The 17,984-nt window shown below is 43.1% G+C and overlaps 1 protein-coding gene across 9 annotated transcripts in view; it reads left to right on the top strand.

Moving 5' to 3' along the window:
- AADACL3 (arylacetamide deacetylase like 3) overlaps positions 1-17,369 on the top strand; it is a 160,362-nt gene extending 142,993 nt beyond the window's left edge. For 8 of the 9 annotated variants that reach the window (XM_059875794.1, XM_015475211.3, XM_005217222.5 and 5 more), the window contains 4 exons: positions 7,694-7,827; positions 10,644-10,860; positions 12,856-12,919; positions 14,092-17,369. In XM_059875794.1, the coding sequence (XP_059731777.1) occupies positions 7,694-7,827; positions 10,644-10,860; positions 12,856-12,919; positions 14,092-14,866 (1,190 nt within the window). In that variant the 3' untranslated portion in view covers positions 14,867-17,369. The remainder of the gene's footprint in view (positions 1-7,693; positions 7,828-10,643; positions 10,861-12,855; positions 12,920-14,091) is intronic. The other variant, XM_059875797.1, reaches the window with a different exon arrangement.
- The last annotated feature ends 615 nt before the right edge of the window (positions 17,370-17,984 follow it).

Here is a 17,984-nt window from a genome sequence, read left to right as displayed (position 1 = left end):
TGTTTTCCTTTTGAAATTCTTCTGTAGTGCCACAAACTGCCATTTATACACAATAGAACCTAGGGTACTGCCTGGCATTTATTAGGTCTCAATATTTGCTTATTGAACTGAACAAATTGCCCAGATTACATTAAATTTGTTATAGCCCTGAAGTTTGTTCTCTAGTTGTCATATGAATAAGAGAGAATTTTCTCACCTCTTCTCTAATATATAACTGTGTTTAATGCTGTATTGTTTCCTTTTTGTAAGTTATGATTGTGTTTTAGAATAGTTTGTTCTCACTCTACTTTTATTCTTTCATATTACAATATAATCATTTTTGTGGTTCTTTTAGATATAATTTTAAAAGTGTGCATCATAGTTCCTATCCTTTTAATTATATATCTGTTGCTGTATACTTATGTTGTTTTCCAATATTTTAATGCTATAAAAGTGCTACAGTGATTGTCTTGATATATAAGGCAATTTTCTTTAGTACTTTGCAATATTTCCTTAATGTATATTTTTAATATGTGAAATTACTGGGCCAAAGGACCCAGAGCATATTTATTAGGTTGATGAAAAAGTAATTACAGCTTTGAACCATGAATTTTAAATCATTATAACTAGACTCACACACATCTTTATTAATCAAAATAGGAACCATTACAATCAACAGATTTTTGCCAAAAAGAAATAAGTTTATATATTCCTGTAGTATGAAAATCCATGTTTCAAGATTCAACAGACTCCTGAAAAACATTTTCTGCATCCTGCTGGTTGTAAAGTATTTTCACTGCAAGAAGTTGTCAAGATGCTTGAAGAAGTGGTAGTCAGTTGGCAATAGGTTGAGTGAATATGACAGATGAGGCAAAACTTCGTAGCTCAATTTGTTTAACTTTTGAAGCATTTGTTGTGCAATGTGCAGTGGGGTGTTACCATGGAGAATTTGGCCCTTTCTGTTGACCAATGCCAGCTGCACGCGTTGCAGTTTTCAGTTCATCTCATTGATTTGCTGAGCATACTTCTCAGTTGCAATGGTTTCACTTGGATTCCGAAAGCTGTAGTGGATCAGATGGGCAGCAGACCACCAAGCAGTGACCATGATCTTTTTTTGATGTAAGTTTGGTTTTGGCAAATGCCTTGGAGCTTCTTCTTGGTTCAACCACTGATCTTGGTCATCATCAGTTGTATAAAATTCAATTTTCATCACACATCACAATTCAATCAAGAAATGGTTTGCTGTTATTGCGTAGAATAAGATAAGATGACACTTCAAAATGACAGTTTTTTTGACTTTCGGTCAGATCGTGAGGCACCCAGATATCGAGCTCTATCACCTTTTCAGTTTGCTTCAAATGCTGAATGACCACGGAATGGTTGACACTGAGTTTTTCAGCAGCTTCTCCTGTAGTTCTAAGAGGATCAGCTTCAGTGATCCTTTCAATTGGTTGTTTTCAGCTTCCAATGACCGGTCAATATGCTCCTCTTCTTCAAGGCCCTTGTCTCCTTTGCAAAACTTTTTGAACCACCGCTACATTGTGTGTTCATTAGCAGTTCGTGGGCCAAATGCATTGTTGATATTGTGAGTTGTCTCTGCTACTTTATAACCCATTTTGAACTCGAATTAAAAAAAAAAAATCAGTGGAATTTGCTTTTTATCTAACATTTTTTCTATAGTCTCAAATAAATTTAAAATAAATAGCGAGTAATAAGTCATTAACAAAAGAACATAAAATGAGAAGTGTGCATTAAAAAGATGTATAACATAACCACATTTATTTAAGAATATATTCCAATAGCAAATGGCAAATTTCAACACTGCAAAATCACAAGTACTTTTGCATCAACCTAATAGTTACTACTAATATTCAAGGTATAAAGCATTTTTAAGTCTTGTGATACATATAGCTGAATTGTGTTCTGAAAGGTTAACAGCTTTATGTACGTATTCTTGCTTCCTTACCTTTGCGAGGATTGGATATTCCCATTAAAGTATTTTGGTATGAAAAAAATATATATCAATATTTAACATGCGTTTTTTGTTTTTTAATTTTTACAATGTTCTGTTGGTTTCTGCCATCCAACAACATGCATCAGCCATAATTATACATATATCACCTCCCTCTTGAGCCTCTGTCCCCTCCCCCCGATCCTACCACTCTTGGCCATCACAGAGCACCAGATTGGGCTCCCTTTGTTATACAGCAACTTCTTACCAGCTATCCATTTTACACACGATAGTGTATGTGTGCTGATGCTACTTTCTCCATTCATCCCACTCTCTCCCTCCCTCTCTCCGTCCACTAGTCCATTCTCTACAACTGTGTCTCCATTCCTTCCTTGCAAATAGGTTCATCAATATAATTTTTCTAGATTCCATATAAATGCATTTGTTTTTCTTATTCTGACTTACTTCACTCTGTATAGTAGGCTCTAGGTTCATCCACCTCACTAGAATTGACTCAAATTCATTCTTTTTTATGACTGAGTAATATTCCATGGGATTTTCCAGGCAATAGTACTGGAGTGGATTGCCATTTCCTTCTCCAGGGGATCTTCCTGACCCAGGGATCGAACCTGGGTCTCCCACATTGTAGACAGACGCTTTACCATCTGAGCCACCAGGGAAGTCCTATATATGTACTACATATACATTTTTAAAGATATTGGTGAGGCTGAAATTTTAAAATGTATTTTGTTAATCATTTAAATTTTAAACCACAAATGATGCATTTTTCTAAAACCTACTTCAAACATCTTAAATACTGTGTTTTTCCCAAACACATTTATCCTGCTCAACCACTCTCTTTTCTGTTATCAGCCATCTTTCCCAGACTCATCAGTGATGGTTCATATTTCATCATCTCTATCCTAGCTCAACCCTCTCTCAACAGATGATTTTGCCTCCTACACACCAAAGCAACAGAGGTCATTAACTGAAACTTTGACTTCCCTTTCCTCTGCCTCCAAATGCCTGTTATGTGACAATGAACAGCAGTTAGGAAATGCATAACTCTGTAGGAGTAGAATCCCAAGGGTTGTCAAAGAATCCATGGGTTGCCCAGCTGAGAAGTCTGGAAGTGATCCTTTGGTGGCAGTGAAGGCTCAAAACAACATTATCTGGTAGAGAGAGGGAAAGTTAGTCACTACCTCCATGCAAAATGTAATGGTTCCTTCCCTTTAGCAAAGTCAGCATTGAGTTAGCATCTAAGGCAGGAAATGCCACACCACTGTATCCACAATACTGCAGCAATGCAATCAGGCATCTCAGAAGGAACCAGGCCAAATTAGAATTTTAATATTTTCTTAAAATCCCTTACATCTTTGCCTTTGCATTTCCTATTTTTCAGCCTTCTGTTCATTCATTCAACCACTGTTTATTGAGACACTTTAAATGATTTTAAGTGAGTCAAAACCCCCTGTTTTCATGAAACTTACAGTATTCATGGAGTAAATGAGATAAATAAATGCATGGTATGATAAAAGGTGATATTTGCTAGGCAGTAAAAAGAGAATGAGGAGTTCTGGTGCAGAGGGGAATTGATGGAATTACAAATAGGATAGTTAAGGAAGACCTGTCTGATCATAAATTCTGAAAGAAATGAGAGTGTTAGCCATGCAGATATCTGTGAGATGAACCTAATGAACAGAGGGAAGAGAAAGTACTAAGGCTCTATGGCAGGAAGCAGCCTGATGCCTTCAAGGAGCAACAGGGAGCCCAGTGTGACTGGCAGAGTGACTGAGGAGACAAATAGGATGAAAAGAGGTCAGTGGGGTAACAGAAACCATTCCTGGTAGTTTTCTCAGCCACTGTGATTAGTTTGGCTTTTCTTAAGGGTGAGGAGGGAAGTCACTGGATAATTCTGATGAGACATCAGTTCAGTTCAGTCGCTCAGTCTTGTCCGACTCTTTGTGACCCCATGGACTGCAGCACGCCAGGCCTCCCTGTCCATCTCCAACTCCCAGAGTTTATTCAAACTCATGTCCATTGAGTCGGTGATGCCATCCAAAAATCTCATCCTCTGTCATCCCCTTCTCCTCCTGCCTTCAATCTTTCCCAGCATTAGGGTCTTTTCAAATGAGTCAGCTCTTTGCATCAGGTGGCCAAAGTATTGGAGTTTCAGCTTCAGCGTCAGTCCTTCTATGACTATTTAGGACTGATCTCCTTTAGAATGGACTGGTTGGATCTCCTTGCTGTCCAAGGGACTCTTAAGAGTCTTCTCCAACACTACAGTTCAAAAGCATCAGTTCTTCGGTGCTCAGCTTTCTTTATAATCCAGCTCTCACATCCATACACGACTACTGGAAAAACCATAGCCTTGACTAGACAGACGTTTGTTGGCAAAGTAATGTCTCTGCTTTTTAATATGCTATCTAGGTTGGTCATAACTTTTCTTCCAAGGAGCAAGTGTCTTTTAATTTCATGGATGAGACATAGCAAGAGAATATGTAGAAATACGCAGTATGTCAGATGTTGAGAATTGCTTGGAGAAAGATAGAAACAAGAGAAAAGAAATGGTGATGTACCAGAACAAAAGAGAGAGGACCGAAATGAATGAAATTAGAAGTGAGAGGAGAAGTTACAACCAATATCACAGAAATGCAAACAATCATAAAAAATACTGAGAACAATTATATGATTACAAATTGGGCCATTTTGAAGAAACATATCATCTTCCAAGACTGAATCAGGAAAAACAGAAAAATCTGAGTAGACCAGTTAATAATAATAAAACTGAATGAGTAATTTAAAAACTATCAATAAGCTAAAGTCAAAGACCAGAAAGCTTCACGGGTGAACTTTACCAATATATAAAGAGCTAACATCAAGGGAGTGAATGCTTCCAAACTCATTCTATGAGGCCAGCATTACCCAGATACCAAAACCAAAGATACACACACAAAAATTTATAGGCCAATATCCCTGACAAGCATAGATGCAAACTGCTCAACAAAATGTTAGCAAATCAAATTTAATAATGCACTGAAAGAATTATGCATTAGGATCAAGTAGGATTTGATTTGCAAATTGATTTGCAAATTTGACTGATTTGCAAATCAGTCAGTGTGACACACCACATAACATTAATAAAAATCACATGATCATGTCAATAGATATAGAAAAAAAATTTGACAAAATTCATCATCCATTAATGATAAAAACTCTCTACAAAGTTGGTGTAATTGGAACATACCTTAACATAATAAAGGCTATTTATAACAAAGCTAACATCATGCTCAACAGTGAAAATTTAAAGCATTTTCTCTAAGATCACATTTGTTTAGTAGCATATGGTTTAGTCTCCACATGTTTGCAATTTTCCCATTTTCTTCCTGTATTTGATTTCCAGTTTTATACTATTGTGTTCAGAAAAATACTTAACGTAATTTCTATCATCTTAAATTTGTTGAGTCTTGGTTTTTTCCCCCTAGTATGTGATCTGTTCTAGAAAATGCTCTATATGCACTTGAAAAGAATGTGTGTTCTGTTTTTGGTCGGAATGTCCTGTAGACATTCCTTTCAACTTCAATTTATGTCTCACTGCTTCCTTATTGATCTTCTGTCTGGGTGATCTGTCCATTGATGTAAGTTGGCTGTTAAAGTCCCCTAATCTTATAATATTATTATCAGTTTCTTCCTTTATGTCTATAAATATTTGCTTAATTATTTGCTATATTAGGTGCATATATGTTAATGAATGATATTCTTTTTATATTGATCCCTTTATCATTATATAATGCCCTATTTTGTCTTTTGTTATAAACCTTGTCTCAGCCTTGCTCTCTGAAATGTATTGAGTGTTCCCACATCCAGGAGAAGGGGATGACAGAGAATGAGATGGTTGGATGGCATCCCTGACTCAATGGACATGGATTTGAGCAAACCCTGGGAAATAGTGAAGGACAGGGAAGCCTGGAGTGCTGCAGTTCTTGGGGTCACAAAGAGTGGGACATGACTTAGCCACTGAACAACAAAACACCCAGGCTCAGGCTAGGTGCTTACAGACACAGTGCCTTTGTTTCACCCAACAACTCCATGGGGGTACTATTATTATCCTTCCCATTTTACAGATTTGAAAATGAGGGATCAGAGAGTATAACTTGCTCATGATCAGAATGCTGGCATTCAGCAGGATACAAATCCAAGTCTTACTAACTCAGGGTTTTTCAACCTCAATACTATTGATACATTGGACCAGAAAATTCCTTGTTCTGGGGACCATTCTGTGCACTGTACAATGCTTCCCAACATCTCTGGGGTCCACCTGCAAGATGCCAGTGCCAGTCCCCACCCCACAGAGTGGCGAAAACCAAAAATGCCTCTAGACATGACCAGATGTGCCCAGGGGGGCGGGGTAAAATCCCCTTGTTTAAAAACCACTGCCCTGACATGAGGGTGGGGGAGGTAGGAGAAATGGCAGACATCATCATTATTACAGAGGACGAGGGACTGTGTGGTTAGGGAAGATTCTGAATGCTGATATCAATCTCTGACCCAATCTGGAAAGAGGTGAGTTCAGTTTTTTCTTCTCTGCTTTATGATGAAAAGGACAAAGCCTGTTCATTCATTCTTTCGTTCAGTAGACATTGCTGAGCACCCACTAAGTACCAAACCCTGATCTAGCTTTTGAGGAGAAAGCGAGGAACAAAACAAAAATTCCTGTCCTCACAGAGGTTACATTCAAGGTAATATGTGAACAAGTGAAGCATGTGGTATCCCAGACAATGATAAAGGCCATAGCAATAGAGTATGCAGGTGGGCCAGGGTGGGTATAGGAATACTGGTGGGGACTTACAATGTTAAATAAGGTGGCCAGGTTTGGCCTCACTCAGAAAGTGACATTTGAGCAGAGACTCACAGTAGGGGAGTGATTGAGGCCAGCTGAAGTCTCAGGGAAGAATGTTGCACACGGAATAGTAAGTTCCAAGGCCCTGGGGCCTCTGGGAGGTTGCGGATTAGTCAGCGCAACCAGAGTGGAATTAGGAGGTGGTGAAGAGGTCAGAGTGTTAGTGGAAGGAACACTGTGTATGATGTCCACATTCACTTTGTTATTGTTCCGCCTCTAAGTTGCATCTGACTCTTTGCAGCCTCATGGACTGCAGCATGTTAGGCTCCGCTGTTCTTCACTATCTCTCAGAGTTTGCTTGAACTCATGTCCATTGAGTCAGTGATGCCATCCAACTGTCTCCTCCTCTGCTGCCCTCTTCTCTTTTTGCCTTCAGTCTTTCCAAGCATCAGGGTCTTTTCCAATGAGTTGGCTCTTCCTATCAGGTGGCCAAAGTATTGGATCTTCAGCTTCAGCATCAGTTCTTCCAATGAATCTTCAGAGCTGATTTCCTTTAGAACTGACTGGTTTGATCTCCTTGCAGTCATTTAGCTAAGGCCATTTCTAGTAGCAGTGCTAGATGCAAACTTGGACTTTGGAGTTCTCCTTTCCAGCTGGGTCAGGTTGCACAAGCCACTTTGTCCTCTGTATGGGCCCTGTCCTAAAACCAGGCCCTCACCTGAGTTTGTGACTCACCTGGCTGGACCAATGCTTGCAAGATATGGGAAGGTGGAGAGTGCAGGTGGTGGTTTATAAGTGGAGCACATCTGCCGTCTCCCAGCTGTATCAAATGGTCCTGTCCTGAGCACAGTCTCCTCTTGGCCTCTCCCATGGTAGAAACAGCAGGATGTTGATCTCGTTCTTCCTCCTGCTCCTTGCTATAGCTTGTGTGGCCTCCGTGGGTGTCGGACTATGGGTCTTCAGCAACCACTTCCTCACCACAGATATCCCTGCTGCCATCAGCCATCCAATGAGACTGCGGGTCCTCAACTGCATCCTCCAGCTTTTGATAACATGGGTGAGTTTTGTGTTTTGTTTGTCCCCTCCTCCAGAGAATAATATCCCTGGGTCAGGAAGATCCCCTGGAGAAGGAAATGGCAACTCACTTCAGTGCTCTCGCCTGGAAAATCCCATGGGAGGAGCCTGGCAGGCCTTTGCAGTCCATGGGTTTGCAAAGAGTCGGGCATGACTGAGCAACTTCACTTTCTTTCCAGATGATTAAGAGCAGATTAAGAAAACAAAGGGCTGCCCTGGTGATTTAGACAGTAAAGAATCTGCCTGCCCTTGCAGGTTTAATCCTTGGGTCAGGAAGCTCCCCTGGAGAAGGGAATGGCTACCCATTCCAACATTCTTGCCTGAAGAATCCCATGGACAGAAAAGCCTGGCGGGCTACAGTTCACAGGGTCGCAAAGAGTCAGACATGACTGCGCAACCAACATTAACTAGAAAAAGAACATACCAGTAGCTTTCAGTTAAACTAACAGTCACATCATGGCTATGGAGGCTGACGGTGTATTACCAAACCTGAAGATTTTCTATTGGATAACATGGTTCTTAACCTCTTCCTGATGTTTTTCAAGCTGGCCTGGGCTAAGAGCCACAACATTCCAAAAATGATTCACTTCCTCAGATAACAGAGAAATTCCACCCCACCTCCTGTCTTATTTTCTCCATGACATCCACCATTCTGTGGAGTGGTGAAGACAGGGATAATTGTTCTGAATTTGGGGCCTGTGTTGGCTACCTGCTACCTAGAACCCGCCAACCACAAAATAAAGAGATGCAGCAGATGAGTAAATGAGTAGAGATGAGTGCAATTCCAGAATGTGACTTTTTAGAAAAATACTTTATTGCTTTTGAGAGATGGAAAACTCTTTCTGTAATATAGTCAGATTCTGCTCATTGTTGCTGGTTTGTATAATTTAATCAAATACTTATAAGTATATCATGGCAAGGATTGTGTAAATATTGCCAATTAGTATTTGCTGTGATTTTCCAGAGGGCTGATGGAGATTGAATACAGAAGATACATTTTAGTCTCTTACTTCATGAAAAGTGATGGCAAGCACTTGTTCTCAATGTAACCTTGATGCAGGAGAACTCAGGGGCCAATTTTCTTACCTGTAGGGTCAGCTTGTATGAGATGGGATGGTTCAGTCCTGTGGTTTTCCTGGCCTTGACTCTCATAGTCTACACTTTGGGTTTCCAAATACAGTGACTCAATTTCCTCATCTGCAGGATCAGGGAAAGTAAGAGACCCAGCTTCATAGCACTTGGTGGGTACGTAATGAGTTAATCTACTCAGAGTGGACTTTATGTGCCCAGCACAGAGTAAACCATCCATAAATATTAGCCTTATTGCTATTTTTTGATTTTTTTTCCTACAAAGTTGTGTAACTGCTATGTATCATTCTCCCTTTCCAGCTCTGAGGATTAGTGATGAGTGAGAGAAATAAAGCCCCAGACAGAGGTGACTTGCAGGCAGTCTGAACACTCAGGGCAGTGCCAGGTGGGGAGTCAGCAATAAATAAGCAAACTTGCTACAAATAAACCAAATGACAAAGTGGGAGGTGCTGTGAGGAGAGTAAAACAGTAGGGCTACAGTAGAGTATAGTAGGGTTTCTTAACCTGGAGTTCCTAGAACCGCCAAGGGTAACAGAATGCAGAGTCCATGAGTTTGGATGGGGTGAAAATTGCCCCATTTTCACTTAACATCTAATGCAAATGTGGTATTTCCTTCCATCATGCATGAAGGGAACAAATCACCATTGGGACAGCAGAACCCTCAACTTTGTCAGCAAGAGGAATCATGGATATTCTCAGAGCCTATTACAGGCATAGCAGATTGCAAACAATCGCATGTGTACCTTGTTCTTTTGAAATTATGATAGTATTAGACCAGCCACTAGATCTTCTATTTAGTATGCTAATAAGGAAGTACTGAAGGTATATTATTACAGCATACATTTACTCTAGTATTTTGATAACTATATTTCAGTAAAATGTAATAATCCTATGTATTTATTTTATATATTCAAATGTATTCTGTGAAAAGGCCACAAACTTTGCTAAAAGCCCAAATGCCCTTGGTACAGAAAGGATGAGGAACCACTAGAAAGAGAGTGCCTGGGGGAGAGCCCACATTACTTGTTTATATTTTTTATCATGCAAACTTACAGATATAACCCAGAGAAAATAGTATAAAGACAGGAGACAGAATAAAGATGGGAGACAGAATAGTATAAAGAAGCCTCAGACATTCAACTCATATTATTCATGATTATTGATTCCCAACCAATCTTCCTTCATCTGTGCCATTACGTTTTCCTTCATTCCCATTTCCTTATAAGTAGATCCCAGATATCATATTATTTTTATCTAAAAATATTTCTCTAGGTATTTCTAAAAAATAAGACCTCCCTCTGCCCCACCATCCCTTTAAAAAAACATAACCACTATGCAATTACCACTCTTTAAAATAGCAGCAGATGCTTAGGATGGCTATGATGACCAGAATGGTCCAGAAAGGCCTCCCTGGGAAAAGACCACATGTGCAGGCTGAGGTGGGAGCCTTTCTAGGGTCCCTTGAAGGGTGACCAGAGCCTGGTTTGTGGGGCTGGGTGTCTGAAGAGAGAGGATTGAGAGGTGCTGGTACTGGAGCAGTGAGGGTCTCAGTGAGGATGGATTTTCTGCAAGTGATGGAGGCATAGTGGGGGACTTGCAGGCTTGTGGTCCAGTCTGCAGCCACTCTGCAGAGGGTACTGTGGTGGTAGAGCCCTGGCACAGCACACTCTGAAACCCTTCTCATCCCATTTCCTTTTCTCTCACCAACAGGGGCTGATTTTTGAGAAACTGAGAATCTGCTCTATGCCCCAATTTGTCCGTTTCGTTCACGATCTGCTGCCACTAAAGAAGCATCCAGATGTGGTGGTCAAGGACCTCCAGTTTGGGACGATCCCGGTGAAGCTGTATCAGCCCAAGGCACCCGCGAGCGGTCTCAGGCCTGGCATTGTGTTCTACCATGGTGGTGGGGGCATCCTAGGGAGCTTGAGTAAGAGTCCTTTCCTTAGATCCCTTGCACAGATGTCCCAGAGCACAGCCAGGTGGACACACCTTTCAGCAGGAGGTGGCACTCCTATCATCTTCCTGGGGTCTCAAAGCTGCTATTATGGCCAGGGGACACCAGGACAGTTACCGGGGCCCAGATCATATACATATGTATATATACCATGCTGCTGCTAAGTCGCTTCAGTCGTGTCCGACTCTGTGCGACCCCATAGATGGCAGCCCACCAGGCTCCCCCGTCCCTGGGATTCTCCAGGCAAGAACACTGGAGTGGGTTGCCATTTCCTTCTCCAATGCATGAGAGTGAAAAGTGAAAGTGAAATCGCTCAGTCGTGTCCGACTCTATCGACCCCATGGACTGCAGCCTAGCAGGCTCCTCCGTCTATGGGATTTTCTAAGCAAAAGTACTGGAGTGGGGTGCCAGTGCCTTCTCCGATATATACCATACATATATATTAAGGATTTCTCTGGTGGCTCAGATGGTAAAGCGTCTGCCTGCAATGTGGGAAACCCGGGTTTGATCCCTGGGTTGGGAACATCCCCTGGAGAAGGAAATGGCAATGCACTCCAGTACTCTTGCCTGGAAAATTCCGTGGACAGAGGAGCCTGGTAGGCTACAGTCCATGGGATCACAAAAAGTCAGACATGACTGAGTGACTTCACTTTCTCTGTCTCTCTCTCTATACACACACACACACACACACACACAATTCACACAACATAAAATTCACCATTTTAAAGTGTACAATTCGGTGGTATTTAGTACATTCAAATGTGTGACCACCACCTCTATTTAGTTGTAAATAAGGATTAAAAACAATGAAAACACAAGTGTGTTTCACAATAGGTATTGCTTGAGACAAATTTCTGGTACAGACAGACAGGAGGACCAAAGAGTAGAGGAAAATTAGTGAGGGGGGGGGGATGAGTACAAAATTGGGTCAGTGTTAATATGTCTTAATTTTTTCTATTGTGGAGAAATTAGGGAGAAAAAACACCTTTACATAGTACTTCTTGATCTGTGGAATGCCAGAGTCTCTTTGCTGTAGACTTTGAGAATAAGGGATTTAATACAACCGTGGTTTTGTTATGGTTTGCATAATCAATGATAGTGAGCCAATATTTATTTGTTGACATTATTAATATTTACATGGCAGATACTATGGAATCTGTGTAGATGCATAATCTTTTTTGTAAATTTTTTTAAATTGTAGTAAAAGCCACATAATATAAAACATATTTATTGGTACAGTTCAGTGGCACTAAATACATCCACATTGTTGTACAACTCTCACCATCATCTATTTCCTGAATTTTTTACCTTCCTAAACTGAGTCTCTGTCCCCATTAAACACTTAGTCCTCATTTCTCTTCCCAACACGCCAGTGGACCCTGGCATCTACCAGTGTACTCTCTGAATATGAATTTGACTATTCTATATTCTACATACCTCGTGTAAGTGGAATCAAACAGTATTTGTCTGCACCGAATATATATTGGAAAGCATCTCATCTAAGTTCCCAGCAACCCTGTCACTGTCATTATATCCATTTTACAGAAGAGGAAATGAAGCCTCAGGGAGGTGAAGGGACCCACCCGGTACAACTTTAGGTCAAGCTAAAAGGAGGAAAACTTGGGATCTGAACTCAGGTCTGAATCCATAGCTCACCCACTGAACTACTGTACTCCATGGTCAGACATCTTCTCAGATGCTGTGAATGCACTGTAGAATCGATAGGGTTGCAAGTGTGGGGTGGGGGTGAATCTTAGAGAAAGCTGTTGAGACAGCTCGACAGACGAGAGTGAGAAAGTAGAGAGGAAGGCTGACTACAGCTGGAGGAGAATCTGCAAACCCTTGTTAGAATCAACCCAGCCCTTTGACCTCTGAGGTTATCCTTAAGAAGGGGCAGGTGAGGATGGCTGGCAAAAGGAGCCCACTTAACCTCCCTTGCTTGAACGTTTCAAACCTTTTATTTTTTAGAAACATACCATGGCATATGCTGTAACTTGTGCAAGAAGAGTGATGCAGTGGTTCTAGCAGTTGGGTGAGTAAGGCAAGGGTGGAGAGATGCTGGGATTCCAGGAGCCCCAGGGGCAATAAAGGGGAGGGAGCCAGGAGTCTGTGGCAGGCAGGTGTTGAGGGATGCCAGGAGCACAGGATGGGCTGTGAGATGATGGTGAGCAGGAGGGCAGGGAAGAAAGAGAGGAAGGGAGAAGCAGGGAGAGGCAGAGATGGGGCATTCCTCCTGCGGGTGGCCCTTGAAAGTGAAAGTGAAAGTCGCTCAGTCGTATCCAACTCTGTGCGACTCCATGGACTATACAGTCCATGGAATTCTCCAGGCCAGAATACTGGAGTGGGTAGCCTTTCCCTTCTCCAGGGGATCTTCCCAACCCAGGGATCAAACCCAGGTCTCCTGCATTGCAGGCAGATTCTTTACCAGCTGAGCCACAAGGGAGGATGCCTTTAGAGCATTGCATCATCTGGAAACTGGATAGGGGGTGGTATTTGCAAAGTACATCTGGGTGGTCTTTGCAAAGTACATCCGGGGCAGAACTTCACTACCAGTGCATGTCTGGGTGGAATACTGTATGTGAAGCAGAACAGCCCTGCACCTTCTACACACTGAGTACCTCCCTCCACCAAATGCACACAATGCCCTGCACTGTAACCAGGACAGCCTCAAACACTGCCACATCATTTCCATGCTCCAGAGAGGGGGATCCACCCTGGTGAGACCCACTGAAGGAAGCAGGAAAAATGAAAATGCCACTGTCTCTCCTAACTGATCTGGGCGAGTCACCACACGACCTGGAACCTCAACAGGGCACAGAGACCTTCCCTGGGTGTCCTGCCTGCTGCCTGACACATCATCACCCAGGGCCTGGGTGGTTCCTTCTGATGTGAAGCTGTTCCTGCAGTTTCATTTAAATGCACATGCCAGGAAGAGATATCCACTGCCAACATCTTGGTGGGGATATAACCAGTGAAGTAAGTAAAATTGACAGAAGTCAGTCCTCAGGCATTTCTGAGCCTATGTGCCTGGGCATTGAAGGCTTTGTCTATCATCTCATTTATGCCTTCTACTTTGAGTTCACGTTCTCAAGCCTCAGAAAAAGAACTTTATAGAAGAAATATGGGTAGAAGGATGTTAGACACAGGTGTTTTGGGCCCTGTAGGAGTGGTAAGTGTAAACCATATTCCTTGATTCCTTTTCAGATACCGCATGTTGCCTAAGCATAGGTTTCCAGTGATACTAACAGACTGCATGGTGGGTACAATGCACTTCTTGAAGTCCTTGGATACGTATGGGGTGGATCCAGCCCGGGTCATAGTCTGTGGTGACAGTGTGGGCGGGAGCGTGGCAACGGTTCTTTGTCAAAAGTTTGTGGACCGTTCTGATCTCCCCAAGATTCGTGCTCAGATCCTCATCTATTCCGCTCTCCAGGGCCTGAATTTCCAGTCCCCTTCCCATCAGCAAAACAAAAACATACCACTGCTTAACCACAATTTGGCCTTCTATTGTTGGTGTGGTTACCTGGACATCAGCCCCTCCTGGATAAGCACTGTATTGAAAGGCGCCCACTTGCCTGCCGAAGTCTGGGAAAAGTACAGGAAGTGGTTGAGTGCAGAAAACATCCCAGACAAGTTTAAGAAGAGAGGTTACCTGCCTATGTCCCGTGAGCCCCTGAATGAGGCTGCCTATCTGGAGACAAAAATCACTCTAGATGTGGTAAACTCACCCTTGATTGCAGACGATGAAGTAGTGTCTCGGCTCCCTGAAGCTTGCATCGTGAGCTGTGAGTACGATATACTTCGGGACGATTCGCTGTTGTACAAGAAGAGGTTGGAGGACCTAGGGGTTAGAGTAACTTGGCACCACATGGAGGATGGTTTTCATGGAGTGTTGACCACCGCTGACATGAGCTTCTTTTACTTCCCCTGCTCCTCGAGGATTCTGGATGCTGTGGCTCATTTCATAAAGGGGCTGTGACCATCTTTCCTTCCTGCTGCAGTTGCAAAAGTGTGGATTCTGCCATCATCTAGTTCTCATCGAGGGTCCCTGTTGTTCACGTAGGTGATGCTGGGTAGGACTGCGGAGAGTGTGGAGGTTACCATGTCATCTTACTTCAGGTCCTGGAATCCTAGAATGCATGTCTCTGATGTCTTAAAGGAGAACAGCAGAAGAGACAAGTTTAGGGAAAAGGTGGGCTCTCTGTCCATGATCACTGTCAGGGAAAAATTCAGCTGACATTCTTAAGTGACCATTTGCAAGAGAGAATGAGCAAGTAAAGACCATTCATGGCCTCCTTGAGGGAGAGTTCAGGCTGCCCAGGCTGATCCAGGCTTTGGGCAACAGGAGTGTCTACTTGTCTGGACCTTGGAATAAGCTGGGAGCATCATGTGCAATCTTGTGGGCCTCTTCCAATCTGGTTCAGAGGGCAGGGGTCCTGATGTCCTAGTGCTGGGTTGTGGTGCAGAAACTGGTTTCATTTTCCTCCTCTGGGTACATGGTAACATTTTTCCTGCCCTTTCTCTGAGCTCAGAGTCTCAACTGCCTGGACTGGAGGAGTGAAGATGGATTGAGTAGGTTTTCCATAGTGGTTGACACTTGGTCGTGGATAAAGACAGACTGGAGCTCTTGGAGTCAAAGTCAGGCTTTTAGCCAAAGGCTCGTAAGCAATATTATATGTGCTCAAGCAGCAGAGTCCAGAGGGAAGCTAAGTCCCAAGCTGGAGATCTATGACAATGAAATCTGATCAAACTCAACCATGTCCACAGTGGAAATCAAAGGAGGGCCCAAAGAACTGAAGATATGTTAGTGAGAACTATCACTACTTTAAGAAAACAGAACCAGCTCAAACTGGCCTAAATCAAAGAGAATATATTGGCTAATGTAACTACAAACTGCAAGGATAAATCAGTCATGGTTTGATCCAGGAACTCAAACAGTATCACCAGCTACGTTCTCTTTACTATACTCTATGCTTATGAACTTCACCTTCCCCTCTCTAGATTTGGCTTGTCTTTTCCCATAATCAAGTTCATTATAATGAATTTACTTAATTCTCAGCAGTCCCAGCAAAAATCACACTGCAATTTGATGGCTCTGTTGGTTTTCTGAGTGGTGTATCCAGTTGCTAAAACCAAGAACATGGAAGTTTATGACTGACCAGCCCCAAGTCCTGTGCCCTCCTTGGAGTGGAGGGTGGGGTCAACTCCATCTGTGCTTGGATGGGCATGGGGGATGCATGAGTTCTCCCTCACATCAACACTTACTCTACTGTAGAAGCCCAACTGAAGCCTGAGACAAGGTCCTTGGAAGTGGCAAGAGATGTCAAGGACCACTGGGCAACTTGACCACTTGCCACTTAGGAATAAAAATTCCTTTGAAAGGGATAGCCCAAGCTCTCAGGCTGGCCCCACCTGGTCCTCAGGAGGCTCTGCTCCTGACTGGCCAGTGGCTTTTATAGGCCAAGAACCAAAGGACCTGCACAAAGTCTACTGCACAAAGGGCCCCATGTTTGCCCTTAAGTTGCATTCAGGTGAATGTTCAAGCTGACATGTGGGGCAGAGAGGAATCCCACTGGATGGCTTCTTGGTCCATTCACAACAGGAAGACCAGCTTTGTTGGAGAATTAGGAATCACTCACTAAAAGCACATAGCTTTTACTGAATTGTCCCCTCTGAGACAGGTCTCTGAGCTGATTGGTGGCCTTGGGCCTGTACTGTGGCCTTGGTTCACCCCCAGCTCTGGAGATAGGTGGAAGGAAGTGAGCTGACCTTCTGGAAATTTGGGTGGTCAGCTCTTCAATGGTGGGATGGTGAGGAGTGGCTGAGCCACAGGAAGATGGTGCCCAGTGGAGACAGTGGGTTACCCTTTCACCCACTTCCACTAGGTATGGAAGAGTGCTGGGTGGGCTTATTTCTGAGGCTGCTTTCTTCTGCAGGCAGTGGGGGAGATGAAGCCCTTTCACTCACAATGGTTGGTTTGATCTGGGGACATGATACTCCTCTCTTCTCCTTTATGCTTCATGGCTGTCCTTCCTGAAGAGGCTCAGGGAGTGGAAAAGGGGTAGGAATGAATGTTCACTGAGAGTCCGCTGCATGCTAGGCTCCATACAGGGCTGTTTAAATCTGCCACCTCACTGTGATGAAAAACAGCTATGCTGGGTTGCTGCCTAGGCATTTCATGGTATGACAGCTCTGCTCACATCCAGAGTCTGGACATTATGATAAAGACCCGTGCTTAGGATTTCCAGCACAAGTTTCTGCTTTTTCCCTGGTCATCTTTTAAAATAACCATTTTAGAGTTGATCCTGTGAAAAGTCAGTGACCTCCACCCCAACACCTTAGAAGGAATAGGTGCTTGCTTGCTGTCCTGTTCTTCATCTCCTGCTCACTCATGACCTGGAACAGAGGACTGCGCTCCCTGCCCCTGCTCATTGCACACCCCCACCCCACCCACATTTCTGGGATCTGTAAATAATAAATACTGTGACTTTACCTCCTTCGTGTGAGTCTATTGAAGTTGTACTTTCAGTTGAAATGACCCCTACGTGTTCACTTCCTCAAAGAGAGAGTTTGGATGTGGGGGGAGCTTCCTGTTGACCCTGTGTGAGGGGCTGGTGCCCTCTCATTCAGCAAGCCATCATCTTCAGTCTTAATACACCAGCTATGCTGTCCTGCCCCACCCCACCCTTCACTATGTGTACACGTGAAATCTACAAAATGTGTACTCTTAAGCCCATTTTACACGTAAGGAAACTGAGCCCAGAGATGTTAACAACACTCATTTCCTGACACTTTCTAGTAAGGCTCAAGGTGAGCTGATTCAGTAGTTTACCCTTCAGCATCAGGGTCTTTTCTGATGAGTTAGTTCTTTGCATTAGGTGGCCAAAGTACTGGAGCTTCAACTTCAGCATCAGTTCTTCAAATGAATATTCAGGGTTGCTTTCCTTTAGTATTGACTGGTTTGATCTCCTTGCAGTCCAAGGGACTCTCAAGAGTCTTCTCCATACATCAACATGAATCCGCCACGGGTATACACATATTCCCCATCCTGAACCCCCTCCCACCTCCCTCCCCGTACCATCCCTCTGCGTCATGTA

The sequence above is a fragment of the Bos taurus genome, chromosome 16 (assembly GCF_002263795.3).
Source record: "Bos taurus isolate L1 Dominette 01449 registration number 42190680 breed Hereford chromosome 16, ARS-UCD2.0, whole genome shotgun sequence".
NCBI lineage: Eukaryota > Metazoa > Chordata > Mammalia > Artiodactyla > Bovidae > Bos > Bos taurus.
Note: the sequence above shows the minus strand (reverse complement) of the source record. Positions and strands in the feature narration are given on the sequence as shown.